The 24,932-nt window shown below is 39.6% G+C and overlaps 1 protein-coding gene across 2 annotated transcripts; it reads left to right on the top strand.

The window, feature by feature from the left end:
• Positions 1–534: 534 nt before the first annotated feature.
• On the top strand, positions 535–23,830 carry trim101 (tripartite motif containing 101). 2 transcript variants are annotated; one of them, XM_075475378.1, is made up of 12 exons: positions 535–1,064; positions 1,980–2,186; positions 5,240–5,412; positions 5,496–5,679; positions 6,474–6,569; positions 9,249–9,326; positions 13,945–14,100; positions 14,261–14,283; positions 14,430–14,554; positions 16,989–17,413; positions 20,667–20,791; positions 22,194–22,281. In XM_075475378.1, exons 1-11 carry the CDS (start codon positions 1,053–1,055, stop codon positions 20,751–20,753), a joined length of 1,566 nt encoding a protein of 521 aa, XP_075331493.1. In that variant the 5' UTR covers positions 535–1,052; the 3' UTR covers positions 20,754–20,791; positions 22,194–22,281. The 2 variants fall into 2 exon arrangements, with proteins under 2 accessions (XP_075331493.1, XP_075331494.1); XM_075475379.1 differs by lacking the exon at positions 16,989–17,413 and having other exon boundaries at positions 22,194–23,830.
• The last annotated feature ends 1,102 nt before the right edge of the window (positions 23,831–24,932 follow it).

Below are 24,932 nucleotides of genomic sequence, written 5' to 3'. Positions count from 1 at the left end.
GTCTGGTGGAGTTTTCATTTTCCAGGCCCGTGTTTCCTTTCTGTTCTTCAAACCTTTCGGTCTTTCTTTGCTTTTCTCACAGCTTTTTTTTTTACCGTGTTTCTAGCATTTAATTGAAATACTGTTTTTATAAAACCATGTTTATGCTCTTTACTGCATTTGAGTTAGTCAGTGAAGAGAATGAAAATAATTTCCCATGTTCAATAAAGCCTCAAACAAATGAATCAATCACAGAAGTTGTTACCTTTTGGGAAATGTCCCACTTTTTCTGGAAATTGCATTTGTATGTACAGTACTGCCAACTTCAAATGAGCCATTACATCGGTCTTGATTGGAATATATTCAGATGTCACATATAACACCTTTAAGAGGACTTTGAGGTTGTAACAGTAGAAAGAGCACAGCCTGGCAGGGTCCTAATCTGTCCAGCATGCCAACTCCCCCATATGGTGTTGGGATCATTTCAGAGGCAGTGCGCTGAAACCTGATGCCCCCCAACACACACACACACACACACACACACACACACACACACTCAGATCAGTCCTCTTTCTCCTGTGAGACACACACTGCTGCAGATGGCGAGGACACTGTGAACAAACAAACACAGCGAAAGAAAGCACTGGAAGAGTGTGTGAGGAGGAGGCGGACGACAAACGAGTGGGGAAGAACTGGAGAAAGTTCCAAAACAAGGTAGAGTCTGCTGTCCCGACCGACAGTTTGGTGGAACTGAAGGGGAGAGCTCAGAAACAGGCCCCTGCTGAAGGTGGAACTCCACTGCTGCTCAGGGTGGGACTTCTTCAGATTTTGGATGTATACTCTATGGCAGTACCTTAGTTTACACGACTAAGAATGAACCTGTGTGCTGAAGTGAGTCAGCCATTTCTGAGCAAAAGCAAACTTACACCAGCGACGTTTTCATGTCAGTAAAATCCTCCAGATAAAGTTCCCCCTCCCACTACCTGCAACTCCTCTCTGAAAAGCAAAACATTTTGGAGATCAAGAAAAAGTTGAGTGTGAACAGACTGTGACACACTGCTCGCCATCAGCACATGCAGAGGATGGTGAGTATTCCATCATGTTTCACCTCTTTATCTACCTGTTTTTACACTCCAAAAGGTTTGATTCTTTTTGCAGTTGTTTTATGTCATACTCATGGTTGGTATAGCTTAGCCCAGTACCTAGAACTAAACTCATTTTGAGGAAGGATTTCAGCAAACGAGTGCTTAGACTGAATGTTCCTTTAATCAAAGAGAGACATCTGGGACGTGGCCCAACAGCAGAACACTTGTGCCTCTGTTGTACGGTTGCAGTCCAGAACTGTTTGGATGGATTGTTTGATGAAAACTCCCATCACACCTCTTGTATCAATACAAGCTGTGTATTCAAAGCTTTGTTTTTCTATTCAAGCGCTTGTTCAATTCAATTCAATTCATTTTTATTTATATAGTGCCAAATACAACAAATATCATCTCAAGGCACTTAGATAATAAAGTCCAATTCAAGCCAATTGGAATTCAATTAATTGTAATCATAATTATTCATAAAATAATCCAATTCGTTCATATAGAGCCAATTCAAAAACAATTTCCTAGCTAAGGAAACCAACGGATTGCACTGAAACTTTTTTTTTTTTGTTATGAGCTCCTTGACTCAAATGTGACCAAATATTTAGGATTACAGTTTTATTTCATGCAAGTGAATAAATGATGTAACATATACACAGTATATTAGTCCGCACGATGCAATAATAAATCCTCAAAATGAACTTTATATAAAACAAATGGGATTTAATATGTACAGTATATACTGTTTATTTCCACAATAAGAACAGCTGCCAACAGAATTGTCTCCAATTTGTTACCTATTAATCTACCCCAATCAGTTCAAATCCTCCTTACATGAATGACAGGAAGTCAGATTGTGGATGGTGCAGCAGTGAATGTGATAATCAAAGTGTTTTCTGCTTTCATTCGGAGGGGGAGAAGCTTGGTGAAGCAGGCATGTCTCTGTCAGCTGACCTGAGCCATCTGCAGGTCGGCCAGGGAGCAGAACGTGAGGAAGCACTGGCATCACTGGAGAAACAGCTGATGTGTCCGATCTGCCTGGAGATCTTCAACAAGCCGGTGGTCATCCTGCCCTGCCAGCACAACCTGTGCAGAAAGTGCGCAAACCAGCTTTACCAGGTCTGCTTTATAAGATGCATGTGCACACAAGCCCGTACAGCTATCCTTCTGAGGACGTTGCAGTGATTGTGTACAGCCTAACCCAGTCCCTGACCTCATTTCACGCCCTTACCCTAACCCTAATAAAACCCCGAAAAGGACGATGATGTTTTGTCTCACTGGGGCTGTTCTTTCGCCCCTATAAGATTTACTGGTCCCAACAGGGTCAGTGATGATCGGCAGAAAAGCTCCCGATGATGTAACAGAAACAAGAGCACACACAGAGTCCGAACAATGGCAGTAAATATGTGTCCTGACAGGTGATTTTGATTTCGCTGACCTGAGCATACCACTTAAACATCCACTTGTCCCAATTTAGACTCTGATAATCCACTGCGCACACACACACGCACGCTGACGCACAGATCTGCATCTGCTTTGTTCCCAGCATGTGTGAGCAGTTGTTGCACTTTGAAAGCTGTGTTCAAACACATCTTGTAAACAGGAATATGTGCACATAGATGAGTCTCTGAGTGGGTTGCGTGTGCTCACACACGTGGGTGGCGTGTGCTGGATAATGCTGGAGACCCACTGTAAACCAAATCAAATGGAATACCTGTTTTTCAGGGATGTGTTTCATACTACCTTCACCTTAAAGTTAAGTTGATTTGCAGACTCAGGGTTTCCATTCACACAGTAGAAAAATCTTACAATGTTTAAGGCACAGTCATGGAACAAACATTCTAACCACATATAAAGAATTAGACATTTGCTGTGCATCAGTGTGCTGGAAGAAATACATTTTTACATACATCCTAACAATTAAGTCCTTATTATTGTCATTCAGTTGTTTCTAATGCTGCAGATTAATGCCAGACCTGGAATTAGTTTTACCACAGCTAACTTGTGCTTTATCTAATCAGTAAAATGAACATTACAATAGAATTCATTCTGGATGATGAAACCATTTCATATACAACTACCTTGTGTATAATTGAGTCTTCTTGTTGAGCACTTGTCAAATTTTTTTTACGTACGATGTAAAAAAAATCGTACGTATGAATACACATCCATATGTCATTATGGATGTGTATGTGATATATGTGTCTTAAGAACTAATAGCCCCCACAAGTGTAGCACTCTGAACTGTATGGGCTGCAAATAAGTAATCAGTTAATCAATGAGCTTCAAAAAAAGGTATTGTATTTGCATCAGTAAGGTCATTTGTCTGAATATGACATGCTGCTAATAATGTGAGAACATAGCACGGTACTCTTCCTCCTGTAAGCATGTGCTGTACAGTTTTAGTTGGTGTGCACTCCTCATGTCCCCATGATGCTTCTGAATCCAATCTGTTAAGCAGAAATACCATGCGGAACATTTCAGCATTATTTAAACTAATATAAATCTGCTGGCACATAACAGAAAACACATTCATACAGTATGTGCAATCCTACATGAAATTCTGCAACCGTGCTGGTCTGATCATGTGGCTCACACCAAATGTGGACTAAAATCATGCAGTTCATCTCTCCTGCTGACCCATTCAAAGCTCTCAGTCTTCACACTGTAATACCCCAGGGGGTGACAATACGACTGACATTATATTACATTACATTACATTATATTACATTACGGTCATTTTGCAGACGCTTTTATCCAAAGCGACTTACAATAAGTGTGTTCCACATCGGTAGGCAAAAGAACTTCAGATCACGAGAAATCACAAGTGCATTTCCTTCCAAAACCAAACATCTAAGAGCAGAACTAGTGCTAGAGTAAGTGGAAGACAATTTAGAAAACAAAGAATTTAGGAAACAAATAGAAACATTATAGAATTGTTCATTTTGTTTCCATCTTACTTCTTTGCTAAACCTGAATATCAAACAAAGGGTTTGCTGAGGCAAATGGACTCACAATTAAAAGTATACGGACATAGAAGTAAATTTGAATAAAAGATAAGATAATCATTCAAATTTGATCATTTGATCTTTTTTTCTTATGCTGCTTTCATGTAAAACTTATTTACCAAGAAGTGAGTAATAAAGAATACTAATGTCCTCTAACAGGGAGAACTAATGTATGCTTTATTCCTCATAAACGACTCATCTTTTGTATGAATTGTGGTTGGACCCATCTCTCCATTTCAGAGCTGAGTGGCTGACTCTCCACCTGCCACTGTCAGAGTGTCTGTGATCTCTCAGGCCGGCTCAGCAGCAGCTGTGGCTTATTAAAGGACACTATTTCAGGCAGCTTTACCCCTGTAACCCCGCATCAGCCTCCCTGCTCATCTGTCCTTTTTCTCATTCGTCCGCCACTCTTCCCTGTTTTCCCATGCTGGGTTTTTCTGCCTTTCTCTTGCTGTGCTTATCTGATCATTTCTCCAGACATCTGAGTTGTTTTCCAACATTAAAACCTTTGTTTTAAAGTGTGCTGCTGAAAGTCGGATTTCATTCCTATGATGACATGTCAAACACTCAGTGTTTAGTTTAGTTAGACATGGACAGATTATAAGAAAAAGGAACCGTGAGCAAAGCAGGTAAAAAGAACTCAGACGTCATTCTTTCTCTCTCTGGGATCCTTTTGGGTCTTCTTATCGAGATGTTGATTCTTTTGGATGATTTTCCATTCAGCATGTTTTTAGGAGATTTTCTCTCTGAAGATGTGTGTTTTTTAGAAGTAACTTGCTAATACAAGGAGCATTTCTTTTTTGTTATATGTATGCCTTCTGTATGTCTTTGTCATATATTTATTTTGATATATTTTGTTTTTCCTTAAATTCAGAACATTTTCTGTCTGTTGTTGCATGTCAATGATAAACTCACTGTGGGATCACCTTGTTTCTCTTTGGAATTGTTTTACTTGTGCATGGTGAGTTCTATGACTTTCTAACAATAGATATTAAGTCACTTTAAACATAGCCTCTGACTCAATGGCCCCTCGTGGAGCTTGGGCTGGAGCCCAGTAGACCTGTTAAATCCTAGAAACATGTTTCTGGTCTCCATAATGGAGAGTAACATTTTCCTTTCAAACATTTTTTCCTTGATGAAGAAATGATCGTTTCTTGGGTTCAGCCGTCTCTCTTCCAGGCTCGGACCACCATGATGGTGAACAGCGGCCGTTTCCGTTGTCCGTCCTGCAGACACGAGGTGGTGCTGGACCGCCATGGCGTCTACGGCCTTCAGAGAAACCTGCTGGTGGAGAACATCATTGATGTCTACAAACAGGAAATGAACAATATACCAAGGTGGAGAGCGACAACAAGATGAATCAAAACTCCAAGTTAAAGGTGATGAGGCTAATACAGACTTTGAATATGCTTCTTTCCAGCCCCCTCCCTGTCCCCCCTCCTCCGACCCCTGATCAGATGCCAACATGTTCGGACCATGAGGGTGAAAAGGTGAACATCTACTGCCTCACCTGTCAGGTTCCCACGTGCTCTCTTTGCAAAGTGTTTGGGGCTCATCAGTCTTGTCAGGTGGCTCCCCTGACAGACATCTACCAGCAGCAGAAGGTATGATGCTCTCCGTGTGTGTGTGTGTGTGTGTGTGTGTGTGTGTGTGTGTGGAACGGCTGAAAGGAGAAATCAGTAAAGGATGATAACACCGTCTCTCTTCTTCCAGCGCCTTTAATCTCTGTTTTATCGTTCTGACTTTTATTAGAATGGGATCAGTTTGTAGGACAGAGACTGCTATAATCATAGATAAATAAAAAATATCTTCAAATGACTTCATGAATGAATATGGCAATCGATGCTACTTGAAGAAGAAAGGAAAAGTGTAATAATGAATGTAAAATATTTGAAATAAAATGATATTTTATGTTTCATTTCCATTACCTTTGTGTTAATATCGCTATTTACATTCCTTTACTGATGTAATCAGTTGTTATTCATTTCTTTATATATCTATTTTCAGCAAATCATTTGTTTCTTGAATTTTCTCTCTATTTATTTCACGATCTTATTCATTCATGTACTTCACTGAAGTAAAGTATTTCATAATCTGTTTGAATTAAATCACAGTATATTTTTATATTTATAGATGAATACATTTATTCAGTAAACCTCATTCTATCATGATTAGTTTGTGTTAAGTAATGTATGTGGTTATGTAATCTAATGTAATAAATTGATTATTCTTTAACTTCATGACGCTTAAACTGTATCTGAATCCCTGTAACTGAATCACAGGGAAGTGCTTGAAATAAGTAGTTAGTGAATGATTTCCTGACACAGCGTATCCTGGCGTTATTAAGGGCAACATGTTAATGAGTAAAAACTGAACTATATTTCCTTTTGTTTTTCAGGGTGAGCTGGGTGAAGGAGTTACTTCTCTGGTAGCATTCAGTGAGAAGGTCCAGGCTCAAATCAATGAGCTGGAGAAAGCTTGCAGAAACATAGAGGTATGTGTGGTTTGGAAAACATGCAACAATAACTTAATAACGCCTTGTAAAAACTCTGAAATCACAGTGTTCTTTTACTGCATGTCCACTTTCTTCTTAATCTAAAACAAAAAGTATAAAAAGTACAAGTACCAGTCTGAGAAAGTAGCTTTCACTGAAGGATGTCTAAGTTGTCATGAGCAGCTTCATCATTATTTAGAAATGCTTTATTTGTCAAAAGACATGAATAAGAATTAATCTTGGGTTGCCAGTTTGTGGAAAATCCTCCTTCATCCTGACACCTTGTGTTTTGTGCTTTGACGGATTATCTCCTGCAAGATTTGGGGCTAAAATTTTTATATGAAATGTCCATTAGCATTTACAACAGCACACATTACTTAATGCAAAAGTTTACATTTTGATTTTAAATAAAATGTTCACTGTTTCGTTTGTTGGTATGAATGTTTTTTATTGTTCTATTAAAGGTTAATACAGCTATAAAAATGTGTAATCAATTAGTAAGTCAAATATTATTAGCATTATCAAATTATTAATATGTAAGGTTGATAATAATTAATATTTAAGGTGTAAACAGCATTAGAGCTTGTGACCTAACGAAACTGAACAAAAAGATAAAGAAAGCGGTCTGTGCTGGGAGCTGATTACAAAAGAATGAGGCACAAGTTGATAATATCTTCAACAATGCCAGCCATCTACACAATGCAGTGATTTAAAAGTTAAGTGTGTTCAGAGGCTTCTTCAGTACACAGAATAGTTATTCCTGCCAGCAGAAATAGCCATACACAACGCCTTATAATTTAATTTTGTTCCAAAAGAAAAGAAAAAAAAAAAAGGCACTGCACCACTGTAATTCTCCCTTTGGGATTATCAAAATTCATTTGACCTAATTTCATATAGGTTTTAAAGTAAACTGCACTATGAACTTGGTAATTTAACCACTTTTTAAGCAGAATGACTTTTTCCTCTAACACAGGCTACAAAATTGTGGATGCAGCAATCAGAATATCAGTTGGCGATGGGCCGAGTTCTTCAGCATATTTCTCCAGTTAAAATATACACTCAAAAGCATAAAGTAGTTTATATTTGTCATTTTGTAGCCACCTCTCAATAGAAAAGATTATTGGTCAGTTTGACTGTCATTTCAAATATATCCTTTATAGTTTTACTATCTATAAAGAGGCCACAAATCACAGAGCTGAATGGATTTCAATGTCTTGCTGGCAACACATTAGAGCAAAAATTCTGACAGCACGACAAACTGGCATCTTTCAATAAACCCTGTGTCACGGATTGGCGGTGGAAACGAAGGAGGACCCAGATGCAGACACGGGACAGAAGCCTGGAGGAAACTTTATTTAGAATAAAAATGAAAATCACAGCCAATGCTGGAGAAGCAAAAAAAAAACTACGGAAGTAATAACAAAACCAGGAAGCTGAAGCAGATAGATGTGGAAACCATGGCTACATTGACAGAGGATCTGACAATGACTGAAAAGAACTGGGAGACTAAATACTGTGGGGAGAGTGAAGCTGACGACTGGCAGAAGGGAACTGAGAAAAGAGGGAATGGCTAAACTTGTCACGCCCGAAAAGGGCCGTACACACAAAAAGAACCCAAAGTTTGGATGCAAAACGGACCGCTACAGGAAATCTTTCCTGCCCACAGCCATCAGCATCTATAATAACTCCTTGATTTAATTGAGTTACATCAACATTTAATTTCCCTCTGGGATAAATAAAGTATTTTTTAATTGAAATACAGATTGGGACTGAGTGGGAAGATCAAAAACCAGTTTATTAAGGAGTGGCTGGTGTGTGTCCAAAGAGGTTTGTATCCCAGTTCAGGTGCTCACTGGAGAGAAACAGTGTCAAAGGCGGTTCAGGGGTTCCGTAGAAATCAAACTCAGAATGTAGTGGCTTACAGAGAGATCCAGACCGAGTGCACTGAGGGATGGGGTAGTCCAGGCAGGCAGGCAGGCAGGCAGGCAGGCAGGCAGGCAGGCAGGCAGGCAGGCAGGCAGGCAGGCAGGCAGGCAGGCAGGCAGGCAGGCAGCAGCAAAAGAGTAACAGGGGAGACTGGAAGTCCACAAAACAAGAGCAACACCTCAAGGAGAAAAATACAAAGACAGGTTAGTTATTTAGAGTGATACTCAGCATGCCAAGAACTAAAAGATCGGCCTGGATTACCACAGGTAACTGTGAGACAATCTGGCAGAGACTGAAACTGCTCCTTAAAAAGCCAGCCAGTAATGGAGGCAGATGGACAACAGGTGTGCAGACAGGAGCAGGACAGACTCCGCCTGGACTTCCTGGATGCCTGCTCCGCCCCGCCTAGAACTCAGAACACACCACGACCAAGTGACTCATGACAAAACTAACTGGAGACTAAACAAACTAATCAGAAAAACACACCAAAAATACATGGATCGTGACACCCTTCCAGTACAAACTGTATAAACTGAATGAAAAAAAAAACTTTAATAAATATTTGGTTCAGTTAAAATCAAACATAATCAATTTGTGTGATAATATTACATCAAATGATTTTGATTAATTTATTTTTAGTACTGATGGTCCAGATATGGGTGTCAAACAAACCATACTACTTCCTGTATTATATCCCTTCCCTACCACATGGATCTTTGATTTTGTGCACTATCTTTCTTTTCCCCTTCACAGGAAAACTGTAATACTCAGAAACAGAGTGTGCATGAGAAGTTCAGCCGTATGTTTTCCATCCTGGAGGACAGACACAAGGTCAGAGTTTGTTCTCTTATCGGATCATCAACTCATTCACTGTTAAGTGTCTATTAGAGCTTTGATGAGTACAGTGGCCATTGAGGATACATGGATTGCATACCAATTGTAGAAGTTACAGCAGTAAGGCTATTTTCCTACTAACTGTACAGCAATGAAGGTAACAATTAGAGAAACACATGAAGTATTCTGTATTATACACACAGTGATTGCATTTATATCTATGCATGGACTGTACATATGTTTTCCATTTTTCTTCAAGAGCACATAACATATATTATCTCGTCTTTACGACCAATCTCATATTATAGTCAGCAGAATTTTGTGTGCTGATATGCAGTTTATGGTATGACTACACATATCAAAACTTTGTCTAACAAATGAAAAGTAGCCCATAAATTCCTCACTATATTATAGTAGTATAATCTGCAGCGCAGTACTTGTAAATGTCGAGGTTTAAATGCAGAACCTATGCAGAACAGCAGGGGGGGAAGAGCATCATCTTGGTAGATACTGTATTTTATGTTCACTTGTGCAATTAGCGTGGAATTGGCCTCCAGGGTTCTATTCAATTCAATTCATTTTTATTTATATAGCGCCAAATACAACAAATGTCATCTCAAGGCACTTAGATAGTAAGTCCAATTCAAGCCAATTGGAATTCAATTAATTAATAATAATCATAATTCATAAAATAATCCAATTCGTTCATATAGAGCCAATTCAAAAACAATTTCCTAGCTAAGAAAACCAACAGATTGCACTGAAAACTTTTTGTTTTTTCGGTCCAATCTCCCGGCCTGAGCGTGCCTGAGGCGACTGTGGAGAGAAACGACTCCCTTTTAACAGGAAGAAACCTCTGGCAGAACCAGACTCAGGAAGGGTGGCCATCCGCCTCGACCAGCTGGGGTTTGAGAAGACAGAAAGGGGGGAGGGGGGGGGGGGGGGGGGGGGGGGCTGCAGCGGCGGCGGCACTGTAACACCATTCAAAGGATATCTGTTGGAACAGGGAAACACGAGTTAATGACCACAATAATATCACATATACATAAAGAGAGTAAAGTGAGGAAAGGTGTGACAGATGAGGCCCCCCAGCAGTCTAGGCCTATAGCAGCTTAACTATGGGATGTTTCAGGATTACCTGAGCCATCCCTATTCAAGGTAAACACAAGAAACTTGTGCTAACGAAAAAATAAATAATAAAATAAAGGACCAGACTCAGTGAGTAATTCCCTATACTCCCTATATAGATCTGCTCCTCACACCACAACAACCATCTTTTTACAGCCACAAGCTACCTCAGCCTCTCACCAACTGCACACCAGTCACAGTGGGGTGGGGATGCAAACCCTGGTTCGGGTAGGGGGAGAAATAAAAGAGGTAAGATAAGCGGGAATGGGATTCAAACCCTGGTTCGGGTAGGGGGTAATGAAAGTATAGAAGGTGCCAGAGGTGGAGGCAGAACAAGACACACTAGCAGATACACTATCAGATTCAACAGACCTAACTATAAGCTTTATAAAAAAGGAAAGTTTTAAGCCTGGTCTTAAAAGTGGAAAGGGTGTCTGCTTCCCGGACATTTACTGGCAGCTTATTCCACAAGAGAGGGGCCTGATAACTGAAGGCTCTGCCTCCCATTCTACTTTTAGAAACTCTGGGAACCTCAAGTAAACCTGCAGTTTGGGAACGAAGTGCTCTGTTAGGAAAATATCTTACAATGAGATCTTTAAGATATGATGGAGCTCGGTCATTAAGAGCTTTATATGTGAGGAGAAGAATCTTAAATTCTATTCTGAATTTAACAGGGAGCCAATGAAGAGAAGCTAAAACTGGAGAAATATGATCTCTCCTGTTAGTTCTCATCAAAACTCTGGCTGCAGCATTTTGGATCAACTGAAGGCTTTTCAGAGAATATGTGGGACAGCCCAATAATAAAGAATTACAATAGTCCAATCTTGAAGTAACAAATGCATGAATTAGTTTTTCTGCATCACTCTGAGACAAGATGTTCCTGATTTTAACAATATTACGAAGGTGAAAGAAGGCAGTCCTAGAAACCTGTTTTATATGCGAGTCAAACGATAAGTTCTGGTCAAAAATAACTCCAAGGTTCCTCACTGTAGAACTAGAAGCCAAGGAAATACCATCTAGAGTAACTATATAGCTAGACAATTTCTCCCTGAAACGCTCAGGTCCAAAGATAACGACTTAAGTTTTGTCTGAATTTAGAAGCAGACAGTTCTGAGTCATCCAGGTCTTTATGTCTTTAAGACATGCTTGTAGTCTGACCAACCTATTGGGTTCATCTGGTTTTATAGATAAGTACAGCTGAGTATCATCAGCATAGCAATGGAAATTTATGCCATGCTGTCTAATAATGTTACCTAATGGAAGTATGTATAAAGTGAAAAGAATCGGTCCAAGCACAGAACCCTGGGGAACTCCATGACTTACTCTGGTGTGTGAGGAAGATTCTTCATTTATAAGAACAAACTGAAATCTAGGGTTGTCTTCCGCAGTCCCATTGAGTTCTTCATGAAGGCTCTTAGGGTCCCATTGATGTTGTAGAGTTTCAAGTATCTGGGTGGGACTATTCTCTTACACTGCCACTGAGTGAATGCTTCAGTGGAACATCCTATTTACTCTCCTGGCTTCAGCTTCTCTAGTGTAGCTTCTCAGGTGGGTTACCAGAGCTGGGAGTTGTTGTTTTGCAGTCTCCAGGTGGAGAGTTTGTTGCATTTCTTCGGGATGTCCCTCATTGCATCTTTCTAAAGCTCTGGCAGCTGGCTAACCTCCCTCCGTGTTGTGATCTTGGCCTCCAAGCTTCGTCTCCACGGGGGAGGTACTGCACCTTACTGCTCCTTGTGTTGTTCATCTTGTAGCCGAGCATCTGTGGGATCACTGCAGCTGTGGTGTACATCAGCTTATTGGTCTCTTTGATGGTCCCAGTAGGTATAGTATGTAGTGTATTCACATCTTCTAACAGACTTTCAGAAAGCACTTTGTCTCTTTGCCTTGGCTGAAGGCCAATCAGGGCTTTCTAATGGGGCTTGGTACCCATTCTCAGATGGTGGTGATGATGATGTATCCCCCCCAGACCTGCTGTCCTGGCTCTCTCTTGATATAGCATCTTTGCTGTACCTGATCGATCTCTAGCTGTGATAGCAGATTGCATTTCCGAACATTAGAACACTGGGTCGGAAGTTGTTTCTTAGATTGTTTAGATGTTGGGTTTTGAAGAATCTATTGGTCCCACATTCTCTACATATATCCCCTCTTACTACGATTGCTGGAATAGTAGCATTCCAACAATTACATTACATTACATTACGGTCATTTTGCAGACGCTTTTAACCAAAGCGACTTACAATAAGTGCGTCCAACATCGGTAGGCAAAAGAACTTCAGGTCACAAGAAATCATAAGTGCATTTCCTTCCAAAACCAAACAGCTAAGAGCATAACTAGTGCTAGAGTAAGTGCGATAAGTTAGGTACCTCAGCTTCTCAACAACTGCACACCAGTCACAGTGGGGTGGGGATGCAAACCCTGGTTCGGGAAGGGGAAGAAATAAAAGAGGTAAGAAAAGCAGGAATGGGAATCAAACCCTGGTTCGGGTAGGGGGTAATGAAAATATAGAGGGTGCCAGTGGTGGAGGAAACAATAAGTGCGTAACAATGTGGGATTCTCCGCTCTCTTCCAGGAATGTCTAGCTCCAGTAGCACACTTGCCAACAGTAAGTCCTGGTCCCCCAACACCTGACAAGGACCTTGTTAATCCGGGTGACATCTGGCCTGGCATGGCTTCAGTTCTATGTCTCTCATGTTAGTATCATTAGGAGAGGGAGTGTTTGGCAGCCAAATATCAAGACTGAAGTTACAGATCTGAGAGTACTTTAAGGCTCTAGCCTATATGTTATCTGCATCTAACGTGTACTGTGATGGAAAATGATTCATTCTCCTTTAGCATGTGCTGGCTGTTGTTTTTCTGGTTCAGAGAAAGGGTGTGTTGTTCTGTGTTTTTCCACATGATAAATTCTTGTTTATCTATAGGAGGGGTTCCTTGGTTACATCCCTTGTTTGCGACTGAGGTGGCTTTAGAGGTTAAGTTAGCAACTGAAAAACTTATCTGTCCCATGCAGGTTGTCCACCTTTGTGTAACACCCTATCTCTGAATGTATAAGTAAGTCATGAAATTTGCGACTTCTTCAGAGCTGATACTCTCCTTCATGACGTACAAATTCAATTTTGGAAACGTTGATATGAACTCACTGTGCTTTGTTAACAGAAGTTTCCACCACAGTACACGTATTCATTATTCTGTTGTTTTAATGCAACACCATTGTGACGTGCTAATTCAAGCCTTTGTGTCATTCCTCTTCATTTGCAAGATGCAGCAGGATTTTGGCAAATACAGAAGATTGCATTCCCACTGCTTACATGCCTACTCTGGCTTGTTGTAGTTTTCAGAAAAGATTTTGTCCTTCGAGTCAGCAAGAAAGACTTGAATCATGTGCATTGATTTTGTAGAAGAATCCTGTTTGTCTGTTTGTCTTGTCTGCCAATAGTGAGCATTCTTGTTCTTTTTCCTCTTGTCATTAATGTTGTTGTCGTCATAAAGGTGATGACACAGCAAATCAACTCTGAGCAGGACGAGAAGATGGTTCATGCCCAAGTGCTGTTGCGTTGCTATGGAGACAGCATGGAGGCCAACAGCAAACTGATGGAGAGAGTACTGAGCAGTATGGAGGACCCAGATGAAGTTGCCTTTGTTCAGGTGGGCTGCACCCGCTCAGATATAACCACTTTCAAATGAAATAAGCTCCACATTAGTGTCCATGTGCACAAAATGTTTGATTGATGGTTCTGTGTTTGCATCTAATGCTGAATCAAGAGGACTTATTCTTTAATCTGATCTGTTTCTCATTCATCCTCAGAATTCAAAGCAGCTGATCACAAAGTGAGTATTGTAGAAGCACGTGTGTGATTAAATTCAGTCTTTCTCTCAAAGTAAAAAATGTATGTGTTTCAGATTACCTTTCCTTGTCAATGTTTGCTTTGCATTGATCCGTTTTTAACTTCATTTTCTTTCCGTCACTTCTTCAGTGTGATAGCAGCAGCCACCTCCTGTCCATCTGAGACACTGAAGCCAGGTCATGAGAATCTAAGCCACTTCCAGTTTAATTTTAGCAAACAAGAGAGAGCTCTGAAGAGCATAGACTTCATCAAGGGTAAGTAAGAGCGAGCTTGTAGATATGTACCTTTTTCAAAGGTTGTGAGCACTTTTCATGGGCAGGAATTAACCTGCAGCAACAACCAAGTCAAGAGAAATCCATTTTCACATTTCATGAAATAAATCTTTTCAAAGTTTTGCATTTTATATGCAGAGCTATACTGAAACTTATTTAGGATGTTAAGAACCAAAAAAAGGAACATGGTGTGGGTAAAATCTTAATGTGTTTGGAAAGTTCGTATTGTAAATATGCCTGCCAGAAACAAGAGTCTGGATGGAATACAAACTTAGTAACCCTATCTGTCCAGTCTGAATCCAATCCAAAAATAGCTGTTCTCTGCACCAGTTAAAGAGCCAGTGAGTCAGACTGTCAGTTTATCCCAAATGCATAGAATACTACTAAACTAAAAGTGTAATTAATCATAATCAATCATTGGGGGTACTGCTGTAGCTCAGGGGCTGTTGGTGGTTTAAATCCACAGACTCTGAACATGTTATACCATGCATAGGCTGAAGAAAACTGTCATAACCAGGAGGTGCTGTATGAATATTAGGGTTACAAAAAAACAGATCAAATATAGCATCATATAAGTGTGACTCTTCCATTCCACCTCCACCCTCAGTTGTGCTGGATTAATCTCCCTTTTGTTCTTAACTAAGATTGCTGATAGATGGAAACTCACAAGGTGTATTTCTGATGTCATTCCCTTTGATTTATTCAAAGGTGTCTTTGCCAGCTGGTTCACTGGTAAATGGTTCAGTACCAGGAGGTTTTAGAAATGCATCTGCACATCCTCTCATGGAGACTCATTTGGATCCTAGGGATTATTTTAACACAAGACCAGCCTCTACCTTGCCTTTGTTATCTAGGGTTTTGGAGAAAGTCATCGTACGTCAGTTGCCAGTTCTTATACCATGTTGGCATCAGTGAGGTTTTTCGGTCTGGTTAGAAATGACATCACAGAACTGAATCTGCTCTGTTTTGATTGTCATTTACTCATTTCTGGCTCTGGCTTGGAAATGGGTTTAAGACAGTATTCTAAGATATTCTAATATCTTGCTTGACTGACTTCTGGGTTTAGTTTTTTTTCCTGACTGACTGCTCCTTTTTTATTGGCATTGATGATAACTCTTCTTATTCCACCCTTTTGACCTGTTGTGTACCTCAAGGATTCATAATGGGTACTGTTTTGTTTACACTTTTTTTTAAAATTAATATTTAAAGGACATTATCCTTACTACCACTTCTATGCTGATGATGTTCAAATTTACACTTACAGATTCTTTTATAAAATCTCTTATAAATAGTTTCTTTTTGCAAAATGCTGTTAAATAAAACAGATTTTGAAATTGAATCCTTCTCACCAGGCATTACTATCCACTAATATGCAGTCATTGGTACCCCATTACAAATCACACTTTTTTTTGTAAGAAAAACACATGATGGGGCGGTCGGTGGCGTAGTGGGTTAAGCAGCCGCCCCATGTACAGAGGCCACAGTCCTCGCTGCAGCTGGCCCCGGTTTGAGTCCCGCTCCGAGCGGCCCTTTGCTACATGTCTTCCCCATCTCTCTGCCCCTGCTTCCTGTCTCTCTCCAACTGTCTACTATCATTAAAGGCATAAAACCCGCCCCCCCCAAAAAAAAAAAACACATGAAAAATATGATACGAATAATACAGACTTTCGGTGTCAAACAAAACTCACATTCATGTAGTGGGTTGTCACTACACCCCCTGTTCCATGGTCACCTCATTCAGACTGCCACACAGGTTCAAACTCTAGTCTTGAAAGTTCTCAAAAAAAGTCATTTATTACATCAGTGGTAAAAATAGAATCAAGAAGAGACAAGAGGAGTAAAAACAACAAAAAAAAAAGGGTGCATTAATTAGCCAACATTGAAATACAGTCCAAACATGCAGTGAAACACTTCTGGAACTGTCTGACCATTGTTTCTGGGCTTCAGCTTTGACTTGTTAAGTGACCCTTCCTCAGTACCACCCAACCGATTTTTTTCTGTCGTCTAAACCAATACACCATTCTGATCTAATATCAGAATCTACCCGTGTATTCCTCCATCCTTTCTGCATTTTGTTACCCTTCTTTTTTTGCATTTTTTAAAAACATGCTCATTCTACTGTCTTCATAATTCATGTGTGTCAACTTTCCTAAATCTATGGACCTTTGGTTGGGTATTTTGTTTAAGGCCATCTGGAAAGCGTCTCATTTTCTTTTTATTTGCATAGACTGATAGTCACTTCTGTTTAATTGCATAGATTAATACTTCTGAGGCTGTGTGGTTACATAAAGGGTGCATAACACGTGCAGAACACACAGCACGACTGGTAAAACATCAACAGAAACATAAATGCAGCTGTCTCTTGGGCTCCTTTTCTCTACATTCATTATCATATGATTTTGCTATTTCTTGTTAGTTGTGGAAGTTTTTCCTGAAGAACAAGAAGTGGATCCTGAGCCAGAAGAGCTTAAAGAACCGGAACCAGGACAACATCAGGAAACTTTAGTCCAGAACCAGGGGGCTGTTGAACCAGATCCAGTAGAAGAGCCAGTGTCAGCACTTGTATCTCCACCGCTTGCACCTGTTCAGCCTGCTGGACAAGAAGGAACCTCAGAGTCACCAGCTCCAGCCCTGATGAGGGACTCTGCAGAGTCTGTTGAGGAATTTACGCAGCTGGAGACAGATGAGCTGGACTCAAATGAAGATGGATCGGGTCAGATTAAGATGGAGAGTAGGTGGGAGAGAGTGGAGGCTCAAAAAGAGGTGGAGGCATGTGCCACTCCCCATCCTGTAAAAGAGGAAAATGTCTGCGAACACCAAGAGGGAATGAGCACACAGCAGGTAGAATATCAATACTCCTCAAAACCACTTTCCCCTTTCTGCTATTCCTGACAAGACCTCTTAGGGAGGTTGACCATCAGCAAATGTAATGTAAAACTGATTTTAGTTTATAAATGATAACATAATGAGATTCCAGATGAAGTTGTTTGTTATTTCACTAGTTATTTCCATCCACAGAAAGAAAAATTAGATAAGAAATCAAATTTTAAAAGTCAACTCTAAAATATCATTAAAAAACACATTCAGATCAGAAAAATCAGTTCTAAAACCAACTGAAATGTTCCATTTACTCATTCATAGACTTTCAGCAGTCAGACAAAAGGTGCTTTCAGAGTTCAAGGGAGGTTTTAGCTTGACAGGTGAACAGCAGGGCAGGCTGTTCGGCATCCTGCTAGTTCTACAGCTAATGCTCCTGCATCTCCTACCAGGTGGAAGGTGGGAAAAGATGTGATGCAAAGGGTCCTCAATAATAGTGTGGTGGTGAGATGAAAAAGATCTGCTTTTCTGAGTGTGCACAGGGAGTTCAGCCATTGCTGTTCTGTTCCTGGCTGAGATCAGGACATCAGAGGTGAACTCCCAGGATCTTCCCGCTGCTGACCCTCTCCACAATAGTCCCGTCAATGTGCAACTTCGTATGATTGGGTCTACTCGCCCTCCTCAAATATACCACCATCTCCTTTATTTTGTTCACATTTAGGGAGAGGTGGTGTGATCTGCACCATCCCGTAAGCAGCTCAACCTCTCTCCTGTAGGTTGAATCATCATTGTCCCTTAAGAAACCCGCCACTGTTGTGACATCAGCGAACTTGATAATGTAGTTGTTGATGAGTCTTACAGTGCAGTCATGGGTGAGCAGGCTGAAGAGCAGGGGGCTCAGCACACAGCCTTGGGGGGAGTCTGTGCTCACTGTGATGGGTCTTGATGTGGGCTGTCCACCCTGACTTTGTGCTTCAGCTGTGTTAAAAAGTTAAAAAGGACCCAGTTGCCAGTTCCAGTCCAGCTTTAAGAGCCTCATCTTTCCCACCAGTTGCTGTGGGAGGATGTAAGGCTAAGTTGAGGTCAATGAAGAGGATCTAGGTGTTCTTCTGCTTCAGGTGAGGTGGAAATTACATCCTCTGTGGCTCGATTGGATCTGTAGGCAAACTCTCATGGGACCTTTTAACATACTGTATTTAGGACTGATACTACCATAATCTGAAATCCAAAAGTATACAAATGTGTAAATAAATGTATCATTATATATAATAAATGCTACTAAGATAAAGCAAATACTGTATTCGACAATAATAAATATGTAGAATATGAAATAAATGTATATCTCTCCTTTGGTTTCCCATTGTACTAACTTAACTTTGTGTTAATACGACTCAAGATATTCTACGTCTTACTTTACAGATTCATTTAAAACTCTCTTTATTGACTACATCATTCATTATTGGTTTCATTGTCCTATATTTACTTTTTATTCCTAAATTTATTTTGTCTTTGCATCCTCACCATATTCTTTTTCTTAAACTGAATTAATTGTGTATTTATTTAAATTTCAGTGTCTACATTTTTACAGTCTTTACAGCCAGAAGGCAGCACCCATGTGTCTAACTGTATTTGGGAAAGACATGTTTTCTCACATTGCCACAGATATTCTTGTTGGTGTGCGATGTACATGTAAAGTGCTTTGTAGAAGGTTAAAAGGGTGCTATATAAGCTATTTCTGCTTCATTATGCAAATGAAGGGGCTGTCTTTTAGAGTGTGCCATGGGCTCAGCTTCTGACCTATTAAATGATCATCAGGGTGCAGATTTCCTGTTTCACAAAAACCCAAAGTGGCAAAAACGTAAACTCCCTGTCTGGCAGCTGACTGATCTGCTTTAAGTAAAGATGTTCTTTTTAGAGTTGGAACAAAAAGTTACGCTGCAAGACCTTTTAGGCTATTGTTCAGGGTACAAGTTAACCAAGCCACGAGTACTGTATCCCTTTTCTGCTGTTGGCTTATGTGGTTGTGTTGTGAAACAGCCCTCCAATGAGACACTCTGAAAGACAGCCCTGATCGTTTGCATAACCAAGCAGAAAAGCATACAGGAATGTAAAAACGCAGATGCAGAACTGCACTGCTGAAAGGAGATCAATGGGCTTTGGGTCATAAATAGGTGGAGAAGCCGAAGGGGAAATAAAAATCAATACATTGATTTGCAAAGAAAAATATATAAATAAATGAATTCATGGTAAAGTTTAGGAAACTACAATTAGTGAAAATGCAAAGAAAAAAAAACACAAAATAAATACATATAAAAACAAATTCAGGGGTAAAGGAATGTATATATATATATAAATTAATAATAAATTATGAAATCCAAAAAAGAATTTAAAATTAAATGTCAAAGAAAATTAATAGGGCTATTAAGTTAAATGAATACATTTGGAAATTAGAGCAAACCTATATTTGCATACTTCGTATAATTTATGGCATAAATGTACTTTTTGCTTTATTTGAGTACCATTTTTTGGCAAATTATCTAATATCTCAAGTATTTTACAACTTTTAGTATTTATTTCAGATTATGACAGTTTTAGTCCTCCATACTAATAATCACGGCCTGAAGTCTGGCTTAACCTCGTCTTGTCCCATGATAAGGGGGGGGCTAGTTAAGGAAGCCAGCAAATCAAGTCAAACCCACACTTTCTAATTCGGTCCCAAGGGGACAGTGGAGAGGAATATTCCATTTTAACAGGAAGCTATTTACAGTTTGAGAGGATGGAAATTATTCTACAAATCATATTGTATGCTTTAGAAAAAAACATGTCGACTCTTCTGCGTGGCCCTTCAGCTTCTCTCATGCATCGGTGTGAAGGGGAAGAGGCGTAAAGACATGATCCACATGAAGAAGGGAGTGGATGCAGCAGTTTACCCCAGCTGGTATAAACTAGTCACTAGTCAGCACAGCCCTGTCTGCTCCTGAAGAAACACTGCCAAAGGTTTATGATTCAGAACAGATGAAGTCCAGGCCATATCTGATCCCCAAATCCAACTCCAGCCTACATGTATTCTGAAAAACCTCCTTCTGGACCTCCTTGTCCACCTGCAGACCCAACTTCTCCTGCTCTCCATTTAGCTTCATGCTAGACCTTATATACCTCTTCCCAAATCCTCAAGTTACTTTCCCCCACATCCTCTACCATTATTCCCCACTGTGGAGACATCCTCTTTCCATTTCCTCCATTCACCTGTCTGTTGTCCATCCCATCCTGTCTCCAGGCTGTCACGCTGCTCTTCTACCTGCTGGCCTTCCTGCTCATCCTGCAGAGGGTTTGGGCTTACATCGGCTGTTTTCTTTGCACATAACACCAGAAGGACACACCTGCATCCTTGGTGCTACACAGGTCAGTTATACTCACCACTGGCTCCACCTGGAAATACTGTTTAAGGCTTTTATGTTACAAACTAATTTAAAAGAGTTAGATTTTTTCTCTTTTTTTTCTCAAGGGAAAATACAAAGCCTGTCTTTAATTGTTCAGCTAAACTTTTAAAATCAATTCTGTTGTCATTTAAAAAAAATGACGTCTACTGAGTATAATACAATTAAAAGAAGACCATTTTGAAGGGACAATTTGACTTTTTGTGACCTAAATAGGATCTAAATAGCGTCCCATGGACGCCGATTTGAGTAGATCAGAGATACTCATTGCGCTTCTCGCGAGCCACATGCGGCTCCTCAAGCTTTAATTGGTGGCTCGCACTCGCATAGTAGCTTATAACAATATGGTAACAATAACAACACATTTTTTCAAATAATATACAGCAAATACTGCACAGTATTAAGTATTTTTATTGAGTTTGCGTTTTTGTAGTAGTAAGTATTTTTATTAAGTATTAATTAAGGCTTAATGGTGTTTCCTAAAAGGGGAACTGTTAAACCTGGCAACGCAGCCTGCTTAAACCACCTTACACTTGGCCGCAGTGCACGCTAGCTCCTTTGCACAAAAACCATGCTCATCTTGAATGTCTCACTATGATTACAACAACAAACTACAAATACAACATGAAGAAAGTTGAGGACATGCATGCCAGCTTCCGCTCATCCCAGTATTAAGGTAAATGTGGTCTTCATTGAAAATGTATTGGCTGTGTTTTCTTTTTTTTGTGGGATGTTTTATATGTAGAAATGCATATTTGCAAAAGGGGACTTTAGTATGTTGTCGTAAAAGTGGCTCTTCCCTTGATTTTGCTCTGCCAATGTGGCTCTTGTGAAACAAATAGTGAGTATCACTGGGGTAGATTAATGTATTTTATGCCAGAAATAAGGTCCAGGTTTATAAAAAACAAACTTTTCCTTTGAGATGAACTGAAATATAGTAAAAAAAAAAAGGTTTTCCTGCAGTCAGTATCAATCAAACATACATGCTGCCATCAAAATTTGATATTTTTCAAGGAAGGCCTTGCTTATTCCAGCAAGACATTCCACATGTATCACAGCAGCATGGCTCTGTAGTAAAAGAGACTGTGATCTAAAGTAGCCTGACTGTGGACCAAATCTGTCACCTTCAGAAAATGTTCGACCAACTATGAAACAAAAAAGAAAAAAAGAACATGAAGGCCCTGAACTGAAATCCAATATCAATCCCAAATGGGAAATAATCTTTTCCCCCCTCCAAAACTAGCTACAGTGATGGAGTGATGGAGTTCAAAATTGAAGAAAAGTCGTTTTTTTGTTCCTTATCAGTGCTCTGTCTGGTGTTTATTAGTCTGTTGGGCCATTCACAAATCATCTGTTGTCCTCTGCAGATGGAGAATGAGACTCAGAGCCCAGCTCACAGTGGCTATCCCCTCCTTCTCTTTTGCCCACGAAGAGTCTCCTCAACCCAGTTTTCATGTGGCCGGGCTGAACCCCACCCACAAAAAGAAGTGGAGGAAAAAGGGAAGTGTCCAGAGAGGAAATTCTGCTGTGAAGAAAAAGAAAGATGCACCTCACACTATATTCAAATTACATATATACATACATACATACATATATATGTGTGTGTGTGTGTGTGTGTGTGTACATATGTATAAAGTTTTTAAAAACCTTAAAGCATTTGTCATCAGCTGTTATCATAAAAAGACAGTTAAAAACACAGTTCTATAAGAGTGGAAGTGGAACTGAAAGTTGTGGCAATAGGATGTTAACACCTGAAGTGGTAGTTATCATTAGATTAACAGATTTTACAGATCAGCCTAAACACATCAGAAACACAGAAACGTACATAGTTTTGGACAGAAACAAGTCTTAGTAGTAATTAGTATGTTCACAGTATTCCATTTCAATAGGTAATAGTGGTGATATGCACAGTGTTTCTATGTTTATTATCAATGTTTTAATCATTTCAGAGATCGTTCAGATCATTTTAAAGGTTCTGTGCTCTTCATTTCTTACATTTTCTGTGTGCTTTGTTGAAGTTGCACCAAAATCCAGAGGCAGCTGATTAAAATGAGAGGGAGGAAAATCCTATGCTGCCTCTCTGTAGGAGCAGCAGGAGTTGTTCAAACAGTTTCACACGTAATAGATGAACCAGAAGCAATCATAAAGCACAGTGTCCTCTTTTATAGTGGTGGACACAAAAAGTCCAAAAATACATGTTTAGATGTCAATTCTACAAGAGTTCATAAGTTGTATACATAACCTAATTTCGATCTTTTGATTTCTTAAATGAACATTGTAATTGTTTTTCTGGCTTTGGACAGTATAATGATGGCGATAATGATGTCTGTGTTTGATTGGGTGGTACATTTATTCATAATGTGTACAAAATGTTGTAAGACAAAATAAAATGGTCTCAGTGTAGGTAATCATTCATCACCTACATTAATAATTGCAAATAATTTAAGTACAATAATAACTTTTACCCGATTGTTCTGCATCGTCTCCCTTTAAGTGCATTTAATGACAAAGTTGTAGTGTTGTTTTCCAAGTAACTTTAGAGGATTCTCTGAACTGGAGGTGCATTGATTGTTACTGTTAACATGTTAAAATGAGCCTTTTTTTCTCCCAGGATGCAACACAGTTGATTTGAACATTTTTGGTGTGTTTTAAAACCTTGTGTCTGCGCATGATGAGCAGCTCAATGGAGACACTGATTTTGTTTGATACTTCAATAAATTGGATCAATCTGATTTTAGGTGTTGACACTGACTTGATCACGCATGATCAAGCAAAAAAAAAAAAAGCATGTTTATGTTGGATTGGAAGGATTACTGCGAAGACCCATGTCGCCTGTCTCATGAACATAAATAGAAATGAAAAGGGAGGGTCTAAGACTTGTCCTAGTGACTTCATTTGACCACGCCGGAAGAGAAAGTCACAAAAAAATCAGTTCCTGCAAACACTGAAGGACATCATTTCCGGTTTGGCGCTCACACCTTCTAAATAAAAGAATAACAAAACAGCAAATGGGTTAAATGTGAGTTACTGCACATTTAAGAACACACTTTTCTGACTCCACAGTCTCTTTGGGCCCTTGGCAAAAATTAACAGGAGGCCCCTTCAACACACCTTAATAACATAATAATAAATCCACCTTAAAAGGCTTTATCGTTATAGCATCGAATTTCCGAATGCAACTGTTGAATGTCCTTTGGCATAGCTTTCACTATTCTTCTACTTCATTATTTACCATTTTTAATTCATTATGCAGGGGCCATATTTTTTAACAAGGTTCCAGTACAGAAGATTAAACTATGTGCTTAAGCCTGCAGTCCTTATGAGAACATTTACAGCATCATGTAGCACAGAAATAAATAAATATAGTTTTCAGAGGCATAAAGCCTAAGGACACAAAGAGAAAACAGAATGAAATACACTCATCACTTACACACACCAACTTCCATCCGTGCATTCTCCAAATGCTTTGTCTATAAACTCTATCTCTTAGTGTTAGCTTGACAGTTAGCCTTGGCTGGACACAGCTTTCATTTAAGAAGTAAAGAATTCTGGCCCGGGCCCCCAAGCACTTGCCTGCCTTGCCTGTTGGCAGCATAGACATAAAAATGATGTCTTAATAATGTCTATGGTTGGCAGTGCCCCTGCTCACAATGCCTTGAGTTTAGAATTAAGACTTCATGTGTCCCATAATCCTGAGGACACTAAACTCATCGAAATACCAAAAGTTACTCATCTTCATTTCAGCCATCACATGGACACAATCTTTTTCCAGATGAGTTCAAGACATGATCAATTTAATGTTTAGAAATAATTGGTGACCCACACTGTGCAGAGGTTATTGAGATAGAATGTCAGCTAAACAAGATCCTCTAAGGAAGGTGGATGCAGCTGCTTTACTCTAATACTGTATGTACTGTATTCTGCCATAAATTTGTTTCTGTTTTCACGACCCAATCTTTATCTTAGTTGCTATTGGGAACAAATCAGTGCACAACATATGTGATGTATGTCAGTGATCATGGGCCTGACATAGAAGAAGAAACAGAAATGAGTTCTAAATACAGAACAAAACAAAATGCTCTACAGTAGCATTTCTTTACACTGTG

Source organism: Odontesthes bonariensis, chromosome 10 (assembly GCF_027942865.1).
Source record: "Odontesthes bonariensis isolate fOdoBon6 chromosome 10, fOdoBon6.hap1, whole genome shotgun sequence".
Classification (NCBI taxonomy): Eukaryota; Metazoa; Chordata; class Actinopteri; order Atheriniformes; family Atherinopsidae; genus Odontesthes; species Odontesthes bonariensis.
Note: the sequence above shows the minus strand (reverse complement) of the source record. Positions and strands in the feature narration are given on the sequence as shown.